The sequence below is a fragment of the Phalacrocorax aristotelis genome, chromosome 8, assembly GCF_949628215.1.
Source record: "Phalacrocorax aristotelis chromosome 8, bGulAri2.1, whole genome shotgun sequence".
Classification (NCBI taxonomy): Eukaryota; Metazoa; Chordata; class Aves; order Suliformes; family Phalacrocoracidae; genus Phalacrocorax; species Phalacrocorax aristotelis.
This window is the reverse complement of record NC_134283.1, coordinates 1,915,459-1,939,814: the sequence shown is the minus strand read 5'-3', so window position 1 is coordinate 1,939,814 and position 24,356 is coordinate 1,915,459. Positions and strand designations below refer to the sequence as shown.

The window sequence follows — 24,356 nt, the reverse complement described above, 5'->3', positions numbered from 1 at the left end:
ATGAGGACATCCATTACTTTGCACTAGTTACTGTACATGTTATAATTCACTTTATAGCACCATCTGTTAGGACTGTCTTGCTTAAGCTTTTTGTAGCATCTTTTTATTGTAAGTTATTAAAAAATATGGCTGCATCTATTAATCATTTATTAATAAAGTGTTTATAAATGGACCCTTAATTTTCAGCATTACAGTTCTCTCATGTGGCACTCAAAGTCCTCCAGTGCAGGTACTCCTTGGGTGTACCACGTCTCCTTGGGGAGCCCTTCTCGGGCTGCCTGGGGCCGTGAGACCGTGGGAGCAGCACCCAGTGCTCCCAGTGTGCTGGTGCTCGGGAATGACAGTGCTGACAGCGGGGGATGTGGGCATGTGGATGTGGAGCAGGCAGAACAGCAGTGAGCCAGAAAGTGCATTCCTCCCAGCAGCTGTGTGGGGCAAGGGTGGCTCTAGTGGTGGTGTTTCTGGTTTTTTGTGGTTTGTTTTGTTTTTTTTCAAGGGTGAGAACTGGGAGAGCAGAAACCTCCTTGGGAGGCAGGGCAAGCTGCAACCCAAGCATCCCTATATGATCCTCCCATTGTGATTTGCTTCCAAGCTGAGTTTACTTTTCCAGCTGTACTGTTCCTGTTTGCAGGCAGCCAGCATTTCTCAGTTGCTTCTTTGAACGTGTTTGAAATGCCTGCCTTTTTTCTTATGCAGGAGCAGAAATCTTAAAAATGCTGCATTTGTACAGTTATTGTGCAAATTGGTGGCCAGAGGAGAAGAGATTAATGCCTCTGTTTAAGGAAGGAGTACAAAGTGAGCCCTTTCCTCACTAGGCATTAGAGAAAGCCCATGAGCAAGTGCTTTATTGAAGGCTTCTGTGAGCATTGGGGTCTGCACCAAGCAGACGTTAGAGCATCCGTTCCCCAGCGACTCCCTCTCTCCATCTCCCTTCCCTGCATCGATTCAGTGACGGCTGCTGAGGCTGAGCACACCCTGTGGTGTGACTGTTACTCAATGGAAATGTCAGCAAGTCTGGAGAGACAGACCCAGGGGAAGCCAGGCATCCTCCGTGCTGGCGCTCTTGCCATGACAGTTGCGTGTTAGGACCTGGGGGAATGGCAGGGAGATGTGCCAGGGGAGGGTTAGGCTGGGCATTAGGAGAAGGTCCTTCCCCCAGAGGGTGGTGGAGCCCTGGCAGAGGCTCCCCAGGGAGGCATCACGGCACCAGCCTTGCGATGTTCCAGAAGCACTTGGACAAGGCCCTCAGAGACCTGGTGTGAATTTGGGGTGTCCTGTGCAGGGACAGGAGCTGGGCTCGATGGCCCTGTGGGTCCCTTCCAGCTCAGGACATTCTGTGGTTCTATGTTGGCAGCCCCATTCTGGACCAGGACCTGGTGGCACCAGGCACTCTGTGGACAGGAGCCTTTCAGAGGGAGTTGTGAGGTCAGTGTCTGCTTTGCAGGATCCCCTGCTGAGGCTTTTGGCTGACGTGGATCCACTCTGAGTTTGAACGATGGAACCTGCTTGTCTTTGCCTTCGACCACCTCTGATCTCACTTTAAGGGAAAGATGTTCTAATAGGAAAAGTCTCCTTGTCAGCTCTTTGCGTTGCTAAACGTGAGATCGGATCCCAGGAGGTCTTTCAGTCTTAAGTGCCAAGTGGGGAATAAAAGTATTCAAAAACATGAAGGAAGAAACTTGCTCTGAGTGATGGGGGAAGCTTATAGAAATCTCAACTCGCTGTGACCTAGCTGTGGCGTGCGCTGCCCGCTTGGCTCTGCTGGGCAGGTTTCAAGCTGTGGTGCGCTGCCTGCGGAATGACAACGCTGTCTGTGCCCTGCAACCGCTTCCGTGATAAATATGCCAAGATGCAGATTTATTGCCCTGAAGTTCCAAAAAGAGCTGCTGTTTTGGTGCCAGCGTTACTGCATGTCTGACTTAAGATGCCTCCAAGGATCAAGCCCTCTAAAAATCATAGCCGGTTTTACAGTGTCACACGCAAAGCCATCAAAATCGCTGATTTTATTTAGACTTTTAGTCTGAGAGAAATGGGAGTGATGTGTGCCCAAAGCTAGTGTGTGATTTGGGAAGCTTTCCCCTGATGTGGTGTGAGTGCGCTGTCACCCCTGGCAGCTTTTTCCCATGGTGGGAGGGTGCTGCAGACCCGATGCTCGTCAAGGTTGCGTGTGAGGTGTTGCTCTGGGGTTGCTGCTGCACTGTATGGTTACACCCCCGACTTCCTCGTGAAGACCAGCAGCCTGTGCTACACCTGCGAGCAAACTGTTTGTCCTTGCTGCCGCTGTTATCTGTGCGAGCCAGGCCGGGCTGAGGCTGGGTGCTTGTGCTTTATACCTTTGCTGGGCTGAGCAGGGAGATCTGTGGCTCAGCAGTCACGGTTGCCTCCAGGAAGGAGAAGCTTGCATCACAGTGAGCCTCTCGCCTGGATCTGTCGCTTCTGCAAACATCACTGTGGGCAGCTCTTTTAGTTTATTTCTGAAAGAAAAGCAAATCCAAGCAGAGCGAGTCTGATCTCCAGTAAGCAAGCACAGCTAAGACGCCGCTTGTAGCACGCTGGGGATCGCGCCTCCCTGCCAGTTTCAGCTGGAGAAAGGCGATTGTCTTTTCATCCATTAATGGGAGGCTTCAGAGGAGTAATTTTATTTCAGGCTGCAAGAGGAGTCCGTGGAGGGAGGAGCAGGTCACTAGTGAATGGATGATGTTTGATCACTTCTCACAGACCTGGCTGTAAAAAGTTAGAGTTTTTCTTCCCATCTCCCCAGATCTGCCGTCTGTCCTCAGCATCTGTTACGGAGTAATGTCTTTTGATGTGTGTGTGGAAATATAAAAAATGGAACCAGAGCCTGTCATATTTACTTATATTACCAGGTCCCAGGGAAAGCACTTGCTCCTTTCAGTATGCCTACAGCATAGGAAGGGTTTAAAAGCTTCAGCCTGGAATGCAGAGGGGCCATCAAACTGCACTGATGAATAAATGATTAAAACCAGAGTCATGCGGAGCACAAACCATTTGGGGTTATAACAAACATGAGATGAAGCCACCAAGGGCCCAATTTCCCTTTGAAGAGAAGAACGCTGCGCTCCCTGCATATTGCCCACGACGCAATGGCCTAAGGACCACTGGCTCGGTCCTTAGCAGAGAGCAGAGCTTCCCCTTGATGCTCTCCCATCCCGTGTCGCGCCCATCTGCCTTTGTCGGGGATACACCGATGTGGGACGCGGGCGGGCGCTCCTGCCGTCCCTTTGGCGCTTCCGTAGCGTTACGGGAGCTTTCTGTCCTCGGCGTTAGGCGCGGGGTCTCGCCAAATGAGGAGCTGCTTCGGCTGCGGGCACGTTGCTGCCTGTTGCTCTCGCAGACGCTCCGAAAACTGCAGGCGGCCCTTTTCCTCACCGGCGGTGCTACCCACCAGCAGCGATCGATGCAAAACACAAACCTATCTGCCCGATCAAAAGGGAAGTAAAGGGATGATTTAACCTTGCATTAGGGGGTATTGTTATTTTTGAAAAGGGTTTAAAAAGAATTCAATAACAACTGAAAACGATACAATAATTTTATAGAAGAGAGGAGCTGTTGTAGTCATCAATAGAGGCAGCAGCACGGGCTGTCTGCGATCTCCTTGTGGGCTGCTGGGAAAATCCATGCTGATATATGCTTCCTTTTCAGCTTTTAGGCATTTTTGCCTCCTTTTCTTCTGGCTGTCTTGGTTGCCTGCACCTCTTCTGGCTGTTTTAGGGCGTCCTGTATCAGGCAAAGTCTTGCAAGATTTAGCATACATCTTTTTTTTGCATTAGAAGATAACCAGATGTTGATAGATTCGGTGTTTTCTGTCTGGTTTACATCGCGCTCTGAAGGTGAGGCCTCTGTAAAAGGTAAAAAAAGGTACTGCCTTTCTCCTCTGTCTGCACCTCTTGCTTCAGGTAATCTTAGGCAGATCTGGAGCCTGGTTGGGAAGGTTGTGGTATGTGGTATGAAAGGACCATCTCTTGGAGCAGCTTGTGTGTTCCTCTGTCCTCAGTCACCATCATGCCATCTGTGTGCTGGAAGAAACACGTGGGAAGAATCTTGCAGCTGTGTCTCACTGGGGTTGTTTTGGACCCACTGGTGTAATTTTCTGCCTTTTTTTTTTTTTTTCATTTACTGATGGCAAACTGCCACTGGCCAGCCCATGGAATTGCCTAGATATGCTTTTGTGGAGTGGGAGGGGAAGAAAATCAGGAATGTCAGGAAAGCTTTTGGGAACAGAAGGTCTTCCCCTTCTTTGCTGGCTCCAGCAGTCCTGCCCTGTAAGCCTGCCCTGGGCTTTTGCTGCTATTATTGCTGATAGAAAGCGGTTCCCACTCTTGCTTTCTTGCAGTTAGAAACATTTTTCCCTAGCTGTTGTTTGTCTTTAAAGGAATCTTGGTCTATCTCCTGAACATCTTCCATGGGAAGACTGCTGCTTCCTTTGTGTCTGGGGAGCGCTCAGTGCAAAGGCCGGCAGCCCTGGCCTGCAGTGCCACGTTTGCCTCCAGAATCCATGGCTTTTTAAAAGCACTTGGCGTCCTGAGGTATCAGGTGAGCAAAATAAAATGAAATTACAGGCTGCCGATACCCTGTCCATGGGTAATTGATGTCATGCCGGTGACACATGGGATAACAGAGGGGGAGATTGATCGTGCTGCTCTAAGCCTGACGGGGTTGCAGGATGCCGTGTGCTGGAAGGGCAAAGCTGGTCTCTTGCTAGGAGCCTGTCCAAGCTGGGATTGATTGATTACTCCCAGGTAACGAGACTTTCCCAGATCCTTCTCTCAAACCGTGACGTTATAGTTATAAAACAGAAATAGCTGTTACAGCTGGCTGGGCAGCGACAAGCCCTCTGACGGCTTGGGGTCTGCAGAGGGGCTTGGGGCTGCCAGCTTTGTACCATGGCTCGGTGCTTAGTACTGTTAGAACACATGGGTAGGATCCAAATTTGGCTGAGCAGGAGCAGAGCAGGTGGAGATGTTTGGCTGTCAGCAGATCACCCCGGCAGCTGGTGGCACAAGTCCAAAGGCAGCTGTTTATCTTCAGGAAAGGGGCTGTTGCTGGGGCGAGTTGGACTGACATATTAAAAGCTGTTCCTGTGGCAGGAGAGGTGGTAGGAGTGATTTTATCTAGGGCAGGAGCTGAGCAGGCCTGCGAGGACAGGGGACTCTGGGGTGCAAGGGAGATCTGCTGTGTTTTGGAGTGATGGTTTTGGTTTTTTGGAAATCCAAATCCATGTGAAAATAACTCTGCTGCGAGGCCAGACTGGAAGTCTGCCTGCGCTCCCCACAGCTGCTCTGGATTTGTGGAGGCAAAAAAACCCCGAACCCATCACACAGCAAGGACTGAGCAGCCCCGAGCATCTGTCTCCATCCAATTCTTTTGGCAATGCTTGCCATCGCCCGCCTTTCCCTGCCCAAGGCAATGGTCCTCGGGAGCACCAGGCTGAGGAGAGCAGGTCCAGGCGTTCAGCCCCTGGCTTTGGAGAGATCCTTCTCCATCCTGCTGTCTCCAATGGGAAAGATATTGGGGAGATGAAGAGAAAGATCTTTGGGGAAAGAGGCTGGGAGGAATGTGGCAGGGGTTAGATCCTTCTGAATGCAATTTTGCCTATTCCGGCTTGTTTTAGGGGACCATGCTGGTAGGTGGGGTTTCCGCAAGGGAGTGCGATGTTCCCTCTCTGGGCATGTCACGTTCCTCCTCTGCTTTCCCTGATGCCAAGGGGATCTTGGCAGCACTCATTTCCCAGCTCCGGAGGCGTCTGGGGCGGTTTCCACCTCATACATTTGTCTCGCCCCATTGAGGACCGTCCCTGGGCTGGGAGGTAGCGTGAACTCCCTTCTGTTCGGTGGGACGGTGCCTGTGTCGGACGTGTCCTGCTCTATTAAGAATAACAACGTGGTGGTGGTGGGGTTTTTTTAGGAGCTGATTGTTCTGAAGCAGTGGAGTGAGAGAGACGGTGGGGGGGGAGGCAGCACTGACTCAGTGAAGTAGAAAGTAATGAAATGGAGCCCGAGCGAGCAGGACGGAGGGAAGGGGGCAGAGTGACAGCATGAAGGAGAATCACTTGTTCACCTTCAATCAATTCCTGCTTTTTCTCGCTGTCGCACGCGCCTGTGTGCAGCTGAGCGTGCGTGGGCAGGGAGGGGAGAGGCGGCGCGCGTTGTCAGGAGCTGTTAGGAAATACATTTGTCAACCACAGGGCAGGGACTGGAGCGAAAGGAAAGCGGTGGCCGTCGCTGTAGCTTTTTATTTATTGATGGCTTTGGATCGTTGCTGTCTTGGGAAGAGCTTACCTAGGGGGAAGAGTGGCGAGGTGCGGGAGGAATGGGCCCAACTACAGTATTTATGGCTCCTACACATTGCTAACTGCTCCCAGGTGGGGCTGCTCAGCCAGGGCAGCAGCTGGGGGGTCACTTGGTCTTCCTCCCCACCCCCAGCAGAGCTGCCTCCTGGAGTTTGCCCCCATTTGTAGTTCCCACAGGTTAGCAGGCATTGCAGCTGAAGAACATCTGTCCTGCAGGGACTGTTCCTCTCGGGAGGAGCGTGGTGGGTGATGCTGCCCTCCTGGCTAGCTGCTGTCTCCTGGCTGCAGCTGTTTTACCTGCAGTTTCTGCTGGCTGCTCTGAGCTCGCTGAGCACCTTCTCACCAGAAAATGACCATTTCCACTGCAGTGGAGTCTCACTCCTAGTTCCAGTGCACAATATCTCTCTTCCCAGCCCTGCCATCCATCTTAAAAGCAATTCTTCCTCAAAGGTTCGAATCTGTGGGCTCCAGCCTGTGTATCATCATCTTTGGATTTGACTTAGTGTCTTTCCAAAGAAGAGCACCTGTGCTTTGAAAAGGTGGTGGCTTTATGTAGCCTTTGAAGAGCTGTGCATGATAAGGGAATTAACTAATTCTGCCACAAGCTTATGTCTTCATGAGGGAATTCTTGGCTGTAACATGACAGTACTAAAAATGCTGTTTCCATCATCTTGTGCTCGTTGAGAGTGAAAGCAGGTGCGTGATCCACTGTTGGGGTGAGAGAGTTGAATGTTGTGCTTTGGGCAATAAGGGTCATGATGAGGGTTTGGAGCTGCTGTTCTGGACATGGATGAGGTGCATGCAGCAGCCTTCCAGATGTTTGTAATGTCCAGAAGCCTTATATAGCAGGGGTTGGATGGTTTGTGAGCAGCCCAGGGTGGCTTTGCTTTGGACCAGCTGTTGCAGTCCTGTACCTCAGTTTCCCCTTGCAGCGTATGAAGGAGCGGTGGTGGGGCTCACTGCCCCACAGGGTGTTTGCAGAGCCCTCACTTGTGAACCTCTTCAAAGGTGCTGAGGAGTTAGCGTGACAGCGATGGCGATCACTTCCTTCTACGCTTTACGTTGAGGTGTATTTTGATATGTGTATGTTCCCTTCCTTTCCAGGTTTGGAACAAGTTCCTAAGCTCCCAAGCTCCCCGTATCAGTGTCTTCATGGCAGTGCCCACTATCTATGCCAAGCTGATAGAGTATTATGACAAGCATTTCTCTCAGCCGCAAGTCCAGGATTTTGTGCACGCCTTTTGCCGGGAGAACATCAGGTAGGTGAGCGACGCCTGTCTGGGCAGGGGCTGCTGGTGGCTGGCTTTCCCCGCGGTGGATCTGCCGAGGTTTCTTTTCAGCATCGCCTCTTTGCGGTGCTGGTTGTTGTGCTTTAGCGTCTCTTTGACAAGAACGAGGGTGACATTATTTAATTGTGAGCCACTCTTGCATGGTAAAGCCAGAAGGGGTCTGTGTGCTCATTCTATGTGTCACCCTACATGACATGATACTAAGGACTTTGTCCTCCACCCAAGCTTGCACTGCAGCATCTCATTCAGGAGTTGTCCCATCTTAACTTAAAACTGTATCAGAGAATCTTCTTCATGTGAGGAACATCCTTGGTAGCGGTTAAAAGGCTTCTGGGGCTGCTTCTGGCTTAAGGTATTATGTAGGAGCAGGCTTTATGTAACCCTGTGTTAGACTGCAAATTCCCTGGGCAAAGGTGATCTTCGATACTTTCTTATACGGGGTTTCCCTGATCAGGTTAATGGTGTCAGGCTCAGCAGCCCTGCCCGTGCCTGTCCTGGAGAAGTGGAAGAGCATCACTGGGCACACGTTGCTGGAGAGGTATGGGATGACTGAGATTGGGATGGCGCTTTCTAACCCTTTGCATGGAGTCCGTGTCCCAGGTAGGAGTCTCTAGAGGGTGCACACTGTTGGGAGGCATTTGGCTGTGAAGTGTTCTTGGTTTTTTGTCATCGCAGAGAGTACCCATCTAATCACCGCTTGTCATGATTGAGGAGCAGGCTACAGTAGGAACAGTGAGGCTGGCACGGGAATGGGCATTGGGAAGCCAGGAGGGGGCCGTGGGTGTGTGGGAAGTGGCCGGTGGGTTTCCCTGGGATCACTGGCCATGGTGGATTGGCAAAGGTGTGTGTGCAGAGCTCACAGCAGTGCACGCTGACCTGCCCACGCTGGTTCTGCTCAGGAGGCAGAGTCCGTATTGATGCTTTATTATGTCCAAATGGGACTGCATCTTCAGCTCCTGCTCGGTGAAGTTGTATTCGTGTGCGGTGTTGACACAGGATTCCCCACGCAGCAGTTCATGTCCAACCGATTGGTACTGAACATTTAAAATAGGATGTCTGTTCACTTTATTTTAGTGCAAGTTTCTTGACTCTTCAGGAATTAGAAATTGTCACACCTCGTTGTACACTCTGGTTCTGTTCTCTCCTTGTCTTTCCTCGCTTCTCTTAGCTACCCTTTGTGACTCCTCTCAATATCTGTGGTTTATGTAACCTAGAAATAAATTGATCTGAAACATTAAAAATATGAAATGCCCCCACCCTCCCTTTGGTTAAAAACGTGGCCATCTGTCTGCCAAGCAACCCAGCCCACCACTATGCTACCTTCTCCTCCCCACGTGCTGTCTGCACGTGCATGGCACCATATGCACTGTCTTGGTCTTCGGTGTCTTGTGGGACCAGCGTTATGCAGGGGGGCTGTCCTGGGCTTGTGGCTTCCCACAGCAACCCAGTCCCTCCCCAGTGCCCCTGTGGGGATCACACAGGGAGAGGAGAAACCACAGCTCCCTAGCACTAGCTCCTCAGTCTGAGAACAGCTCGGGCGGGCTGAAATGCACACTCTAGTTTACTTCTGCAGAGTAGCTGTAGCTCCCACAGCTCAGCCTGTGTCCCCTTCCCCCAGAAGCCCCATCCCTGCAGGCAGGAGAGGGAAGCAGGCAGGGAAATGAGATTCCCACCTGCACGAGCTCCAGCTCTCCATGAGCCCCACGCTGCAGGGTAGCGGTGCAGAGATCATTTGGATGTCCCCGTGGCCTGGTTAAAGTTGCTCTTCATTCATCTTCAGAAGGGGAAATGAGTGGAGGCTCTAGAAGTCTCGCAGGAGACAGAAGGAAATAGGATTGAAAGCAACATGGGCAAGACAGACGTTGGCACCCAGAAGGGCAGCTCCTACTGCAGAGCTGGATGGCCATGATCCTGAACAGAGCTGGGACAGGGTCCCTGAGGGTACGGGGGTCTGCAGGGGAGCTGGGGACAAATCCTATTCTGCAGCTACGAGCGGAGTGGCTGGGGATAAAGGCCAGCTGACTGTCACTCCAGCTGCTGTCCAGGGGCTCGGTGCAGCCCCAAGAGGGGAGAGAAGCATCTCACAAAGGTGTGAATCAGCAAGAGACCTTACAGAAAGAGGGCTATAATTGAATAGGCTTGATTGATTTATTTCAGGAAGTGTCAGCTGGGAAGCAGATGGGTGAAGCTGAGGCATAATTTACTGGAGCTGTGAAAAAGCTTTTGATATAGTACCCCATTAGAGGCTGGGATGTAAGGTCACCAGGTACCACCGAGCATCCTGCGTGAGAGAGTCAACTGAGAAAGGCAGTGATGGGCTGGGAACAGAGGCTGGGCAGGAGGAGGAGTGAAGTGTCCAGAGAAAAGAGCTCAGATGGCACCGGTGTTACAGGGACAGATGCCAGGCAGTGGTGACCAAAGACCCATGTGCTGGCCAAAGCGATTACTGGCTTTATTCTGAAAAAGAAGTAAAGAAGTGCCGCAAGCGTGGCGCTTTGCCCTGTGGGTAAGTCCAGGGATCCTCACACGTGCCAGAGGAGGTCGCTCTCCTGGAGTGGAAGCAGCACACGTCCTTCTCTGCTGCTTCGTGAGCCTCTGAGGAGAGGTGCTGGGGCTTCCCTCGCCCGCTTTCACCTTCTTGGTGTGGCTGGGGAAGGGCCGAGTCCACCCGTGTCACCAGTGCTGTCTCTGGTGGCGTGGCACTGCTCTCCACCCACAGCACAGGTCTGAAGGGGCGAGGAGGGGGGGAGGCTTTAATTTCCAGAAGAAGAAAACATGAAAGATTTGAAAGATAAATGTTTGCTTGTATATAGTTAAAACCCTGCTTAAAATGCCTCTGTTTTCACCAGCTCTCATTCTAATCCCCCTGGTGCTGTTACTGTGAAGGGAGATGAATAATTCATGGATGGAGAATGCCTCACTGGGCCTAATCACCACTTTAATTGGAGGTTTAGATCAGAGGCAGCTAATAGCTCCTACAGCGGGGACTCCGTGTATTGTTGACAGTGAGATCGTTGAGTGCCTTATCGTTGGCCTGTTTCAATTCTCCCAGGACACCACCGCACATAACAGCATCGAAGTCCCCAGACACCGAAGGACACAGACCGCAGGGCCAATTAAATTTATCTAGGAAGAGCTGACAACTTTTTTTTAAACAGAGAGGAGAACCGGTGGAAGAATAATAGTGTCACTCCTTCCTGACTGCAGCCTGGCTGATGCCGGCTGAGCTGACACCGCGGGCATGTTGCCAGCATTTCTTAACATTCAGGAGTCTGCAAATTGGAGAGAGCTGGGAGGGAGCAAGAAGGGAAGGAGCAGGGATCTCTCCCCAGTTTCCCCTCAGGGTTATGGCTGGGGATGAAAGGAAGCCAGTGCTGAGTGTTGACCCCCCTCTGATCACCCCCAGTTGCGGTCTCGGTGAAGTCAGGACCTCCAGTACCGATCCTTTGGGAACGGGCTCAACCTTGCGCTGACCTGTTGGAGTCGGCACAGCGTGTATCTTGACATGGCAGATGGGCCCGAGAAGCTTGAGTCATTGTCTTTGCACAAATTTTATTACTACTGTCAGGTTTGTGTAGTTCCAGTCAACATTGTGACCACTTTCAGTCTCTACAGGTGTTGATTTCCATGTTTGTCATTTTTCCTGAATACCAGAAAGCCTTTTCCAGGGCAGATATAAAACCATATTTCCAAATATAAGGAAACAGCTCCTCACGAGGGACTGACTTGACATGTTGGTTTTACTTCAGCCAAGTAGGAAGTATCTGTAATGGTGATCTGAAACACTGTATGGGAAACACGTTGCCCTCTCTGTGTCTTCAGATTTGTTTGACAGCACTGTGCTGATCTTTGCTGTTTCATTCTCCAAGACTGAGACTAGGAGTGGGCACTAACCATTTAGTCCTGCTGCCCATGAATCAGTCTGTTTCTGCACTGTCAGTAGCTTGCATACAGGGAAGAAGCATCTTCCAGGAAGGCATCCATCTGATCTCGATTTGAAGGCTTCCAGAGATGACAAATCTGTGAGAGCCTGTGGCAGTTCATTGCACTGGTTACTGCTCCCTCCGTGAGCTTTGCGAGACTGGCTTTGCAGCGTCTGCCTGCTGTCCCTTGCCGCGTCTCGCAGGCAGGTTGGAGGCTGTCCACACAAGGCATTTTTCACACTGGAGAAAATGTTCTCCTAGAAATCTAGAAGGTGGCTTCAAGCAAGCACAATGTGCAAACATTTGGTGTGTTTTCCACCTCTAACTTGCTTTTCGAGTCCTCCTGGAGTTCTCCGTGGCAGGTACCAGACTGTTTAAAGTACATAAATACCTCTACGTGGCCCCTCAGGGCACTTCCCGGGTGACTTCTCCTACCACATGCTTCTCCTTCCTTACCCTGCAGCAGTCCTCTGTCTCCAATTCCTGGCACTGTCTGGCCATGAGATGAGAGCAGCCCAAGCAATGCCTGTGGTAAGAGAAGGACCTGGCTGTGTGTTGGCTGACCTGAACGCCGAAGGCAATTTCAGGCTGAACAGACACATCACAGAACTGCCACGTCCCTTTCTGTTTATTTCTTGCCAGATTTGCTAATTGTTCGGGTAGTTTTGCTGCAATAAAATCTCACTCCCTCATAGCCCATCTGCTCTTAGCTGATCCTGCAGGGATGCCATAAATCTGGGCTACGACGACATATCGATTTCCATGGCAACTGACCAATGTAGCAAACAAAATCATGATGTCACAGATACTGGATCTCCAGGGCTTGAACAGGAGAACAAGACCAGGCTAGGGAAAATGCCACTTGAACCCAAATGCCTGGAAATCAGACAACAAGGAGAAGACAGCACTGGGCTCCAGGTCCTTCACGCCCTGCTCTAAGGACTTTCCAACCTTGGGTTGATCGGGCTGCCTGACCAGTGGAGCCAGAAAGCCCCACCAACTGGAGACTCTCCAGAGGGGGCGGGAAAAAAATCTCTTAAAATAAAGAATAAACTTACCAGTTTAAGCCTTGACCTGTCCCGTCCTCCCGAGCCACAGGTCGCTCTGTGCTGACGTCTCTCTGCACCCTGAGCAGGTTTGCGCGCTCGCTGCTCCTGGCTTGCAGGGGATGAAAGTCACGGGCTTCATCTTGCAGCAAGAGCCGTCTCGTGCCATTGAGATGCAGAGCGAAACCTGCTGAGCCAGCAGATGCCCACAACTGGTTGCTGCTGAGCCTGGAGCTCCCCATCAGACAGAGGTCACAGGAACAAAGCTGCCCTTTCTTCTGTGCTTTCAGATGCTCAACAAGAAGAGCGTGCACTAAACCAAGGGGTGGGAGGGGTGCAGGTTGGGGAGGGCTGGGTCACAGGGCCATCTTGGAGCTTAATAGCAGTTGTTCGTGACACTGTGTTGTATTCCATGGCTTTGAAAATTGAAACCTGTGGAAGAACGGTGTGGTTTTGATCTCTGCTTTTCTCCTATGATGTTTTATATACAGTGTATTGATGCCTCATAAAACTGAGATAATCCCTTGCAATTCTCACACTGTTAAGCCTTTGCCTTCTCTGTCAGGTCCAGGCTATAGAGAAGCAGTGAGCCACTGTGGTAATCATCGTGCTCTTTATTTTCACATCTTTGTGTAGGTTTCATGGTGCCTTTTTTTTTCTTGAAAGACAGCTTCATTACTGAGCTACGAAGCTGTGCTGATGTCTTCAAAGACTGGCCAAGAGAGACTGTTCAGGGCTGGAGATACATTTGTTTTCCCAGGCATTTCCAACACTGCCTGCTCAGCGAACAACACCGTATTGCACTGCAGTGACATTTGCTTGCAGACATGCGATGTGATCGAAGCCTTCCTGAAGGGTAACCCCCTGCTAGGAAGCACTTTAGTGCCAGCACAGTCTGCAGATGCCATTGATAGACGAGCAGCTGCTCTTTTGCATCCTTGATTTTGTTGTTTCCCAGAGGCTGGCCACCGTTTCAGTCTTGTTTTCCTTCGCAGGTTCTGTGGGCACCCCGCTTCCAGGGGTGGAAGTGCGCATCGCCACCGAGACCTTGAAAAATGGTGGTCGTTCCTATACCATCCACGCTCAGGGAGATGAAGACAACACCCAGGTAGTGCTCAGCCATGTTCTCTGCTGCTTCACTTTGTCTCGGGAAAAGTTCTCTCCTCCCCAGCCCTTTGAAGCCCCAAAGATTAAGGCTTGCTCTGCTGTTATTCCCAGGGACTCAGTGATGCTATTTAGAGTTTTCTCTTTCTTGTATTTTTTTATGGCTTACTATGTATAGCCGTGGTACTTTATGGACCACAGAAGTGTTGTCCTTGTCTGCAGAGAACCACATCTGAGAGAGAACATCCCCCTGCATGGGGGTGGGAGGGGAAAGCTATGGTATAAGGGCTATGGGCTATGGTATAGGAAGATGATATTGTGTCTGCTGAGGCTGTTGATGGCCCAGAGGAAGGTGATGGGTTAAGCAGTGCCTGGCCTTTGACAGCCATGTCAGAAAGTTGACGTCTACTGCAGAAGGTAAGAAAAAGGTGTTGACAGGAACTTGGGGGGACCCTACTCTGGTCGAAAGAGTCACTAAATAGTCTGGAGGAGAGGATGAGGGCTGGAAAATCTAGAAATGGGGTCTGTGTTTATTTCACAGGTTTTTAGCAGTGAGAATTGGAAAGGCAGGACTGGGGGCCTTGGGGGGTTGCATTCGTTTCAGAAAGGCGCAGGGGGAAACCCATCAGGTTTCCATGAAAGTCCAGCTCCGTGCCAAGCTCCAGCTGCCACATGATGTCTGCACCAGCAGTTCTGGTATCCCAGAAGTTGGGTGTCCTTGATGGTGGAGCGGTTGGGCCCCTTTCCCCATGAGTTGCCCCCTTGTTGGGGTGCTGTGTGTTCCCCGCTGCAGAAGTAGCCCCCAGCCTGAGGTCTGGGGTGTCGTGCTGCCTCTGCCCACAGAAACGGCTAACCGGGGTCTGCATTCCTGCCACATCTCCTTCACACCCTCATTGCGGGTGCGGGTCACGTCGCTTCTGGCAGATCAATAGCCAGGTGATGTACGGGCTCGGCAGAGTAGATAGATGCTGTGTGTGCAAGAGAAATGACACCAGCAGTCGCGTGCTGTGTGGGTGGGAGACAGGCAGGCATGAGATCCAACCTGAAATACATGCCTTCACTTGTTCCTCTGGGGAAATAGCTTCTTATCTAGCCACGTATGCGCCAAGGGTTCGAAAGCAGCTTCCCGGTCTGTGGCAGGGTATACTCAGAGACACTGCTGGTGTAAGCACTGGTGAAAAAGCTCAAGAAAGCCTGTTTTTTTTCCTCTCGATTATCTGGGCTGGCAGCCGGAGGAGCCAGCGGGACCGTGGGCAGCCCCCTGTGTGGGTTGCGGTCAGGCTGCAGCAGGTTGTGTTCTGCGTTCTGGTGCCATAACAGGGCTCTGGACCCACCCTAGACATGCAAAATGAGCCCAGGGGAGAGCTGAGCGGGACCGCTCTGCCCAGGGATTGTGACTTTTATTAGGAGAAAAACAGGTTTGCTGGGCTTTATTCTGTGTCAGCGCTGTGGCGTGGCTGAGCGGTGGGCAAAGCAGGAGACCTGGAGTGGCCGCTCCGGTGCAGCACTCAACACGTAGGAAGCCTTGTCCCCTTTTTACTCCTTCACTGGATGAGTGTTAATGTGTTAGGGTATTGTCCCCTCATCCTGGAGATCTTGTTGGCCTTTTTCTTCCACTTGTGTGGAGCTGAGATGTGAAATATAACGTGTCCATTTTAATAATGATTCTATAATGCTTTTTTTTTACCCTAAGGGATTTCTAGGCGCTTTAAAAATTAGGTCTCAGACATAAGAATCCCCAAAGTGCAGCTACTTCCAGTATGAAATGATGTGGACGTTGTTCTTCTGAATTATGAAAGGAAAAATTACGTAATGTCTTCTTTCAATACTCTTTCCCCTTCCTTCTGTTTGTGTTGAGTGAGTGGAGAAGAAAGGGAGCCCAGATGACCTGTGTCTGGTGCTGGAAGCCCACCACCCCCAGGGCTTCAGAGAGCTGAGACTCGCGTAACTCTTTTTTTCTGGCTTCAGGCTGCTTGACTTCATATTTGGGGCAGAGGAATTACCCTTTTATCCCAGCCGTTTCTCACATACACCCTTCAGCCCCCAGCGCGGGTGGCTGAGGTCCACACCGATGTCTCCCCGTGCTCTCAGGAGCTCCCACCAGCGCTGGTGTTGGCCCCACGCCCCCTGCTGATGGCTGGCTTCTGTCGGGCTTTCCCTTGGGGTTTTTTTGACTGTTCTGGTGAATTCTCAAGACATCAGCTGGGGGAGGGTGTGGGGAGGTGGTAGAGTTTGCCTCTGGGCGTTGGCTGAAGGATTGGTCCCTCTCTGAAAGGCTGTTCCCATCTCACCCACCTTGCCCCTTGTCCCAGCTTAACTGGGAGTTTCTTCAGGCTGAAGGGAGAGAAATGGTCCCATCTGCTTGGTCCACCCTAGGGACAGCAGCTGGCTGGGCACCTCCAGGCCATCCACAGCATTTCCAGGAGCAGAGCAGAGCCAGCTGCCTCTGTCCCTGCGACTGTCAGAGGGGCCATAATGAGGTGGGAAAAACGGTCCCCACTCTCAGCATGTCTTGGCACAGACGGGCGCGTGGTGATGCCAGGAGTTTGGTTTTTCTGTGGCCTGGGTACGGAGTGTGACTTTCCATCGCGTGGCTGTGCCGGCGGGCAGGTGGCAGCCGTGGTGGCACACCTTCTCCCAGCCATGGTGTAATTTAACTCCTTCACAACTGCAGTTGCGGGCGGAAGGCCTCACCTGCTGCCCGTTCCTGCCCTGAGATGCTGCTGCTGGCACACTGCGTGCATCATGCTCGGTTAATAATTTATGTCAGAAGAGAGTACGTCAGTGGAATTTATTTAAAACAAGGAGGGTCTGACAGTCCGAGTGCTTATCACGCTCCACCAGTCAAAGAAAGGCCTGGCTTTGTTTAAAATCACCTCCTCCATGGCGCAGGGGCTGTCCCCGGGATGAGAATCCCCTGTTGGTGTCACCCTCCCTGCCTGTGCCACAGGACAACCCTGGCATGGCCTTTTCCTTGCCTCTTATGAGAAGGGATAAACTCATATTTCTTCACCTCCCTTGCAGGAGGGCTCTGAGGCTTACATCACGTTGCTTGATTGAGGGCTGGGTGGTCTGTGGTGTGGACCCAGCAGAGACAGAGGGGTCCCGGTGGAAGGGCAGCGGTGGTGGGGCCGGTGGCAGGAGGCACGCAGCCCTCCCAGCGCCCGCTCTGCCCGGGTTTGATACGAGCGTACCCGGCCCCATCCCTGCTCCAGGTGTTTCTCCCTGGTTTGGCATTGATGCTATAAAAAATTACCAAATGTCACATAGTGGATTGCTGGAAATAAACACCTCCCGGCAGCCGGGCCAGCACAGGGAGCGCCTGCCGTCTGCTTCAGTGATACAGCTCTGAGGGCAGGGACCCCTCTCCGTACACGGAAGGCTCGGTGCACATCTGTGCCGCTGCACAGATAATAATGAAACTGCCAAGCCGGAGCTGGTCCCGGCCGTGGTGGGGGCACGGGGCCGTGCCATGGGGCGGCCGTGCCGCGGGGCAGCGGTGCCTGGCAGCGTTGAGGGCTAAGGGGGAGCACGGTGGGGCACATCTGGCAGGATGCTGAGCACCCCGGTAGGAGTTGGGCTCCAGGACGTCTCTTCTCACCAGCCTCTCGGCTCCCGCGAGTAGGTGATCTTCGTGCCGGGGGTTAGGCGCATTGTCAGGGCAATCTGCAAGGCGTTCACACCTCGGCTCTGCTGTGCAGAAACCCTCCTGACTGCAAGCAGAAAGAGCCTTTGCCAAGGAAATTATTTGCTTAGCTGTACGGAGCCTCGCAAGGTCACCGCCTTTGCTGCTCGCGTTGGGCTGAGGTTTCTGCCTTCTGCTGCCTCTCAACATCAGAAGATGACAGACTTTGAGCTGTTTTTTTTCCCCACTAACACCGTCTCTCCCATTAGATGCTGGGGGATCGCGCCATTTCCATTCACATTGTCACCCTTTGGACGCATTTGCGCGTCCTGCCGCAGTGAGATGTAAACAGGAGCTCGGCAGCATCTCGGCGGTGGCAGAGGAAGGCGTGTGGGTGGCGGGAGTGGGGAGGTGGGGAACATTTCTGCTTTGCCATCCGGTAACTGCCTGAGCTTGCAGCAGGGGACTGCTGTAATTTGCAAAGCTGGTTTCTGGCACGCCCTGAAGATCAATAATCTACTTAGCTGAAAGTTTGCTGGATCTCTGTTCTTCCCTTCATTTTCTCCCTTCCCTTGATTAGAGTGCTGGATTCCTTTCGTGCATGTGCTGCAGCCCTCCGATCTCCTTGCAGCTCTCACGAGCCTCGTGCTCCGTTGCATCCAGTTTGCTCAGGTTTCCTAGCTGGCGCTCGTGCCGCTTCCGTGCTAATTGTTGCTGCACCCTGGGGCTGCGAGCTGGTTTCCTGAGCTGACATGGAGCTGCGTGCGATCGGTGCCCTGCGCTGCTTTCTCCCTTGTCCTGTTCACTGCCCAGGCTTGGTTTTACATTTCCCCTTGGGTGATAGGCAGAAGGATGAAGCTGCACTGCCACCACCAACACCAAAACAATGTGCTCCAGCCTGACGCACTCGCTGCACGGTCCGTTCCCAGCTGAGGATGCTCTGCAACCTGGCGTGGGACAGGACCACCTGCCGTGGGGCAGCGTGGGCAGGTGGCGGCCTGTCACGGCAGCTCCGGGCTCCAGCCTGACAGTGTCCCCCACCTCCTCCCCGTGCAGGAGCGTGGCGGTGCACAGCGTGGTCCCCTGGAGACATGCTGTCCTTCGAGTGCTCGGGGAAGTGCTCCTCCTCTGGGACATCCCTGGGGAGCAGAGCTGTGGAAGTGGACATCAGGGGACAGCAGCAGCTTCCCCTCTTTTGAGCCATCCCAGCTCTTGCTCATGTCCAAAGCCATTCCTAAATGTTTAACCTGCATTAGGCAGCTGCCTGTTGAGCTCGTCTGATCCTATAGGATCAGGTGCTTTACCCAAAGAGTCTGGGTTTTGGGGTAGGGGAAGCTGTCAGCGCTCCTCCTTACCCACAGCCCCAGATGCTTTTTCTCCTGGTCTTTTTTTTGCCCTTAACTTCTCAGCAGCCCAGGGATCTCTGTCTCTGTGCCTGCCTCTGGTGCACAGGAAAGGGTTACAGCTCTCCAGCGCCGAACGTTTCAGTTTGCTTTGTTCAGTGCGATGCATATTTCATACGCTTAGCTTCCCAGCTGGCAGAGGCCTGGAAACCCTGCGAGCTGTCGGGTATTGTCTCTCTCCTTCTTTATTTGTTTGTTTGTTGGTTGGTAGGTTTTTTGTGTTGTCATTTTTGTTGGATTTTTTTTTTTTTTCCCTTTTCCAAATTGCTCGCTCGCACGAAAGCCAAACCCTAGTCCCTGACAATAGGGGTCTATCAATAGATAAACAGTTTCACAGCTGTATCTAATGCAGTGCTCTAGCCAGGGCTTTTATGGCGAGTGATTTTCTCGTGATGAGGCTGCGGAGGGAGCCGTGTGGGACGCATGGGTTGCAGGAGCTGGCAGCAGGAGGACACTGCAGCCATGGGCTTTTCTCCCCCCGCAAAGGTTGTAATTATCTCGTTGTTTATCCATATGCAAGCTGTCGTCCTGGATGGGAACCGGCTCGGCTGCGGCCATCCCTCTAGAAAGCCACCAGCATCTCCTGGCCCCTCTTCTCCGTGTTCTCTGTATCTCTGCCATCTGCTAGCAGCTTGCTGCTCGTTGCCAGCACCTCCGCGGGGCTGCGGGCGTTGGGGGCAGCTGGCACCATCACCCTTTGTTAAGGCTGGAGGTCTTGGCCGTTGATGCCCCTGTGGGGAGGGGACCAGGAGTGGCTCCACCTCACGCACGTTCATCCCAGATCTCTGGAGAACCAGTGGGGAGGTGCTTGGTCATCGCTGAGCTGCCAGGTTTGTCTTGGAGGCTTCCTCCAAGGTCTAGGCACCACGACAGCTGCTCCCATGGGCTTGGCTACTTGGCACCTCTCTGGGCCAGGACCCGCGTGCAGGTGCTGTTGCACGTGCAGCTCTCGTATGGTGTCTCCTCATCTCATCCATCCAGGTATTTTGAAACGGCTGGTGCGAGTGTACCTGGCTTTTCTCCTGCGTGTAGCTCCTGAGGCTAGAGATAGGCACCTGCCAGCTGTGGCTGGCGTTCCTGACAATGGGCAGGTAAGAACGTGCTGGTGGGGATGTGACCTCCTGTCCCAGGGAGGCCCGCCTCTGCTGTCCCAGGCAGCCACCCTCAGCATAAAACAGTTTATTCCTTGTCCTCAGTGCTCCTACTCTTCCAGAATATCTCTCCTCCCAATGGCACAATTTTTCATCTGTTTTCTTGTCCCTGCTGCATCCCATCCTCATGTACCGGTACCTCCCGCAGGTCCCTCGATGGTGAACCTTACCTCCAGCATCCCAGTTCCATCTCCCATCAACAGCTCGGTGCTGGAGGCGCAGGATGTGCTGTATGGTGCTGAAGCCTCGTCGGAAGCCTTCACCAGGACAGCAAGCTGCTGATTCCGGGGCGAGCTGTTACTTGGGACTTGGGGTGAAATTCAAGTTGAGCTACAGAGAGCCGAAGGCTGGCTGACAAGGCTGCCCGGCTACCAGAGGGGCTTGCGGGATGCTTGGGGCTTCATCTCCCCTGCCGGGTCTTTGCCCACCTCATGGATCCTGCTCTCAACCCCGTGATCTCTCCCCGTCAGTTGCCACCTCTCAGGCAGGCAATGTGGGGAATAGGTTGATGAAGGCAGCCTCAATTAGATCTGCTGCTTTTCTTCTATCTGGAGCATCAGTCCTGAGGTTTTCTGGGACAATCCGCCTTTGGTAAACTCACGCTGCGTTTTTTCCTATTTTCCATTTGCCTCTGCTTCTTCCAAAAGCTCCTTCCAAAGGCCTCGCAGTGTTGGACACCTCAGCTGTGTAGATTCCAGTTACGATTTCTGTTTCACCATGTTCCTCCCCTCAGTATCCTGGTTTGTGTCCTGCCCAAGGAATTCAAGTTTCTTCACTTCGTTGCCCAGGCTGCTTTCATTACTATAGAAACAATTTAGCTGCTTCTCATTGATCACATCCAGTTCCTTGGTCAACTCAGTCAGTAACTGCATTCTCATACGTACTTCTGTCTCCTTCCTTCTTTCTGTCTGTCCTCTGGTTTTTTTTATTTATTTTTTGGCCGTAGCTGTATTTCATTTCTTCCTGGTAGTAAAAGTGGAGGCAGAGGTTACGTCCCCTTGTTTCTCAGCTGAAAACTTTTCTTACCAGAGGAGCAGCCTTGATCCCAGAAGACTATTTCCTTGCACATTCAAACTGAATCCATCTGCCAAGAACCCTCTTTCCCCGAGCGTTTCCTTTGAGCTACCCTTTGTCACAGCACCCTCAAAATCTGTATTGATCTCTCTATTATTGTTTTATGCTTTCAGTCCCCCTTGGTGGTGAGGGGAAGACTTGGGATGTGTGTCCTTGGTGCCCTTCACCAGGCTGGCAGTCTTGGCTCTCCCAACATGAGGGCCAAGGGGTGGATTCCTTTCTAGTCCCGTCATGGCTGGTTTTGGTCTTCAACCCTGGAAGACCGGGGTGTTCGTGTCTGGTGATGAGAGACGTGGGATGACCGCAGGTCTCCTGCCCACACAGTCACTGGTGCTTGTTTCTACTCAGTTTTTCCAACCTCACACCTCAGTCCCGAGCTGTGGGTTCAGCCCACATACTCACAGCCTGCCTCCTCTCGTCATATGCTGGCTGGACCTCTGTGGGGTCATGGAGGCTGTTGCTGCTGTAGCATGTCTTGGAGGTGTTTGCCAAAGAGCCCTGGACGTGGTGGGGGAGATGCAGAAGCAGAGATGGGAAGGAAAAAGGGGAAAGTCTCTGCCCCAGAGTGCTTCCAGTCAAAGGGAGGAGGCACCGGCTGCCATGGGATGGCTTAGCACGGGGAAGCAATTAGAGGTTCTCGGGCAACGCGATCATCTGTAGTCACAGCACATCACAACCTCCCTGACCTCGACTTTTAAGTGAGGCTTATGAAAAATGAACCGAAGGTGGGCCACTAATTGAATCCTTGCCTGGTCCTCTGCCTGCCCCCGAGCGCAAAATCAGAGCGGGCGTTGCGAGGGCACGTCAGGAGCCTTTCTCTAATGAAGAGAGCTGAGGGAGTGGGAAGATGTGCTGACATCTCGCCTCGTTTATTATCTTCTGAAGCCTGCAAACAAGAGGGATGAGAACAGCAGCGTGGAGTGCTGTTGGCGTTTCTGGAATATTGTTACACGTCTAATTTATGGTGTTAATATAGATCAAGAAGTTTCGGGTCTGTGGAATAACTGTGGGGAGGACTGACCTTTCCCAAACTTGGGTTGTTTTCTGTGGTTCTTTTGGGGTCATCTGGAGTTAATCAGTCTGGTAACTTTTAAAAATCAGTATTGCCTAAAAATATATACAATCACTTTTGTTTTCAGTGGAGGAACATTTGCCGTAAGTAGAGGGTTGGGTTTTTTGAAAATAAGTTTGTGTTCCAGCTCCACCGTGCACCAGCCTTGCTTTTAAATTTATAACCCTCCAAAATGAAAAGTAAATTGATTGTGTTATTCTCAGCTCTTTTATAAAAGTTAACATTGCAAAAACAGATGTGAAATGTGGCCTCATAGATTACAGTCTGGGCTTGGGGTTTTTTGGTTGGGTTTTTTTTTTCTTCTCTTTCTCTGTACTGTGTCCCTGAGGAGCAGAAATCTGCCTTTTTCCAGCAGGAGGAAAATTGTTCTGTGTCTAAATTGCCTCCTGCTTGCCTTCTGCAGGATGCTGCAGGACACGGAGCTCAGAGGAATGACAATGCTTTTACAAAACCATGCAACTTAGCAGGGAATTTTTAATTATGAGTGTGCATAAGCGTTCAGATTGCCTGGGAATTTGGTAATGCTTTAGCAAGCCTCGCACCTCTAGGACATCCATTCAAATCTGGCCCAGGGAGGCAGTGATTAAAAGGCACTGTCAAGCGGATTGTTGGTCTCCAGCTTCCTTTTAGGAGGCAGGTGAGTATGTCCTCACCTCCCTCATCACCCACCACACCAGTCCTGGAGGTAGCGTGATCCCCGGGTCTGGAAAAGCAGGGGCTGGGCAAAGCCTGGAGCTCCCATGCTTCCTCCAGGTCAGTGGGGGCTCAGCTGTTGGAGTCCACGTTGGGGCAAGGCTCTGCTGTATTGCGGCGCTCTCCGGATCACCGGAATCTTGAAGGGGTTGAGTGAGTGGTCTCACGAGGGGCAGGGAGCGTGTCTGGAAGCGCTGGTGGCAGGTAAGCTTCTGCAGCAGCGCGGTGGTGAGCGTGGCAAGGGCATCCGTGCGCCGCAGCTCGGCCCTGGGGTGCGGGGCAGGGGGGGAAGGTGGAGCAGTCCTTCACGTTTCATTGTATTATTTTCCATGCTCTGGTATGTTTTTAAAAAAAACAAACAAACCCGAAAAAGTTACTACTCTGCAAGAACTGCTAAAAGGGCTCCATCACTTCCATAAACCTCACACGTATAAATTACGGTCTTCTATTAGTCACTTAAAGGCTAGGTTGCTTAATTATTTTGATCACAGTAATCACTTATTTACAAGGTGGGGAAAAGTGCCAAGCACTTCCAGGCTGAGCAGCACACCAGGGCTGTGGCAGGGGAGGCAGGGCTGCAGAAACATTTCCCTCCTCCCCACAAATATAAACGCTTTTGCTTTTCTTGGTTGCATCCATGATGGTGCCCAGCCCGCGCAGGCCCCGGGCTGCTCTCCGCTGCTCTGGCAGCTGTGGTGGTGAGGGAGGCTGGGCTGCTCAGGGCCCAGGGTGGTGGGAGCTGCAGGAGTGGGGTTGGCCGCGGGGAACTGCTTCTTCACGGAGCAAGGACTGCGGAGGAGTCGGAAAGCAGGCTGCGGCTGGGTAGGAACGAGTGGGGGCCCAGGGATAGGAGTACAAGTAGGGAAAAGAAAAATCATGCGAGATCTGCAGGGCCAGAAGAGCCCCTTGCACCGCCTTGCTCCACTTCGCCCCATCCAGGTAAACCACTCATCTGCAGATGCACTGCCTCGTGCTTCTGGGGCGCAAGAGTTGCAGGGTCCATTTTAAGGTCCCTCCTGAGGGAAGATGCTCTGATCTGCAGCCTTCGGTGCTCACCCAGGAAAGAGGCCGAGATTATTATTTTTTAGGGGGACGGAGGGGTCTGGCAGGCGTTAAATGCATCCCCCTGAAAGCTACTGTTTGCAACCTGAAGAAGGTGTTTGGGGTTTTTTTTCCCTACAGCTTGTCTGCCTTCCTGCTGATTTTATCAGCCCAATAACAAGTTATTACCTCCCGTTACAAGCCTCGCCTTCCAGCTTTCGCTCTGTGTCTTCCACATGTTTCTGCTTAGGAATCCGCAGCCTCCTCTGCTTTCCAGCAAAAGACATGCCGCTCTGAGCCTGCCTCCATAAAAGCCCCTAATTCCGTTAAAGTCCATTACAAGCTCCCCTCCCGCAGTTCCCGGGGGAGCGCGGGGCAGTGTATATCAGAGACCGCAAGAAAACAAATGGCCACTTTGAACAAATCCCAGGGCCGCTTGCCAAGCGGGGATTCCCAGCTATTTACAAACTGCCCTCGCTTCATCCCAATAAAGAGGTAAAATGGAAGCAGGAAAAATATGTGTGTTATAATCACCCAGATTTACTCCTTCAAAGGATTTATTACAACCTTTTATTTTCATGCGTGGAAAATGTAATCTTATCTTGTACGCCGGCTGGCCCAGCTC

At 52.1% G+C, this 24,356-nt stretch overlaps 1 protein-coding gene across 5 annotated transcripts in view; it reads left to right on the top strand.

The window, feature by feature from the left end:
- Nucleotides 1-24,356, top strand: part of ACSF3 (acyl-CoA synthetase family member 3) — a 65,900-nt gene that overhangs the window by 8,521 nt on the left and 33,023 nt on the right. For all 5 annotated transcript variants that reach the window (XM_075101156.1, XM_075101152.1, XM_075101153.1 and 2 more), the window contains exons 4-6: nt 7,415-7,569; nt 8,054-8,199; nt 13,564-13,676. In XM_075101156.1, the coding sequence (XP_074957257.1) occupies nt 7,415-7,569; nt 8,054-8,199; nt 13,564-13,676 (414 nt within the window). The remainder of the gene's footprint in view (nt 1-7,414; nt 7,570-8,053; nt 8,200-13,563; nt 13,677-24,356) is intronic.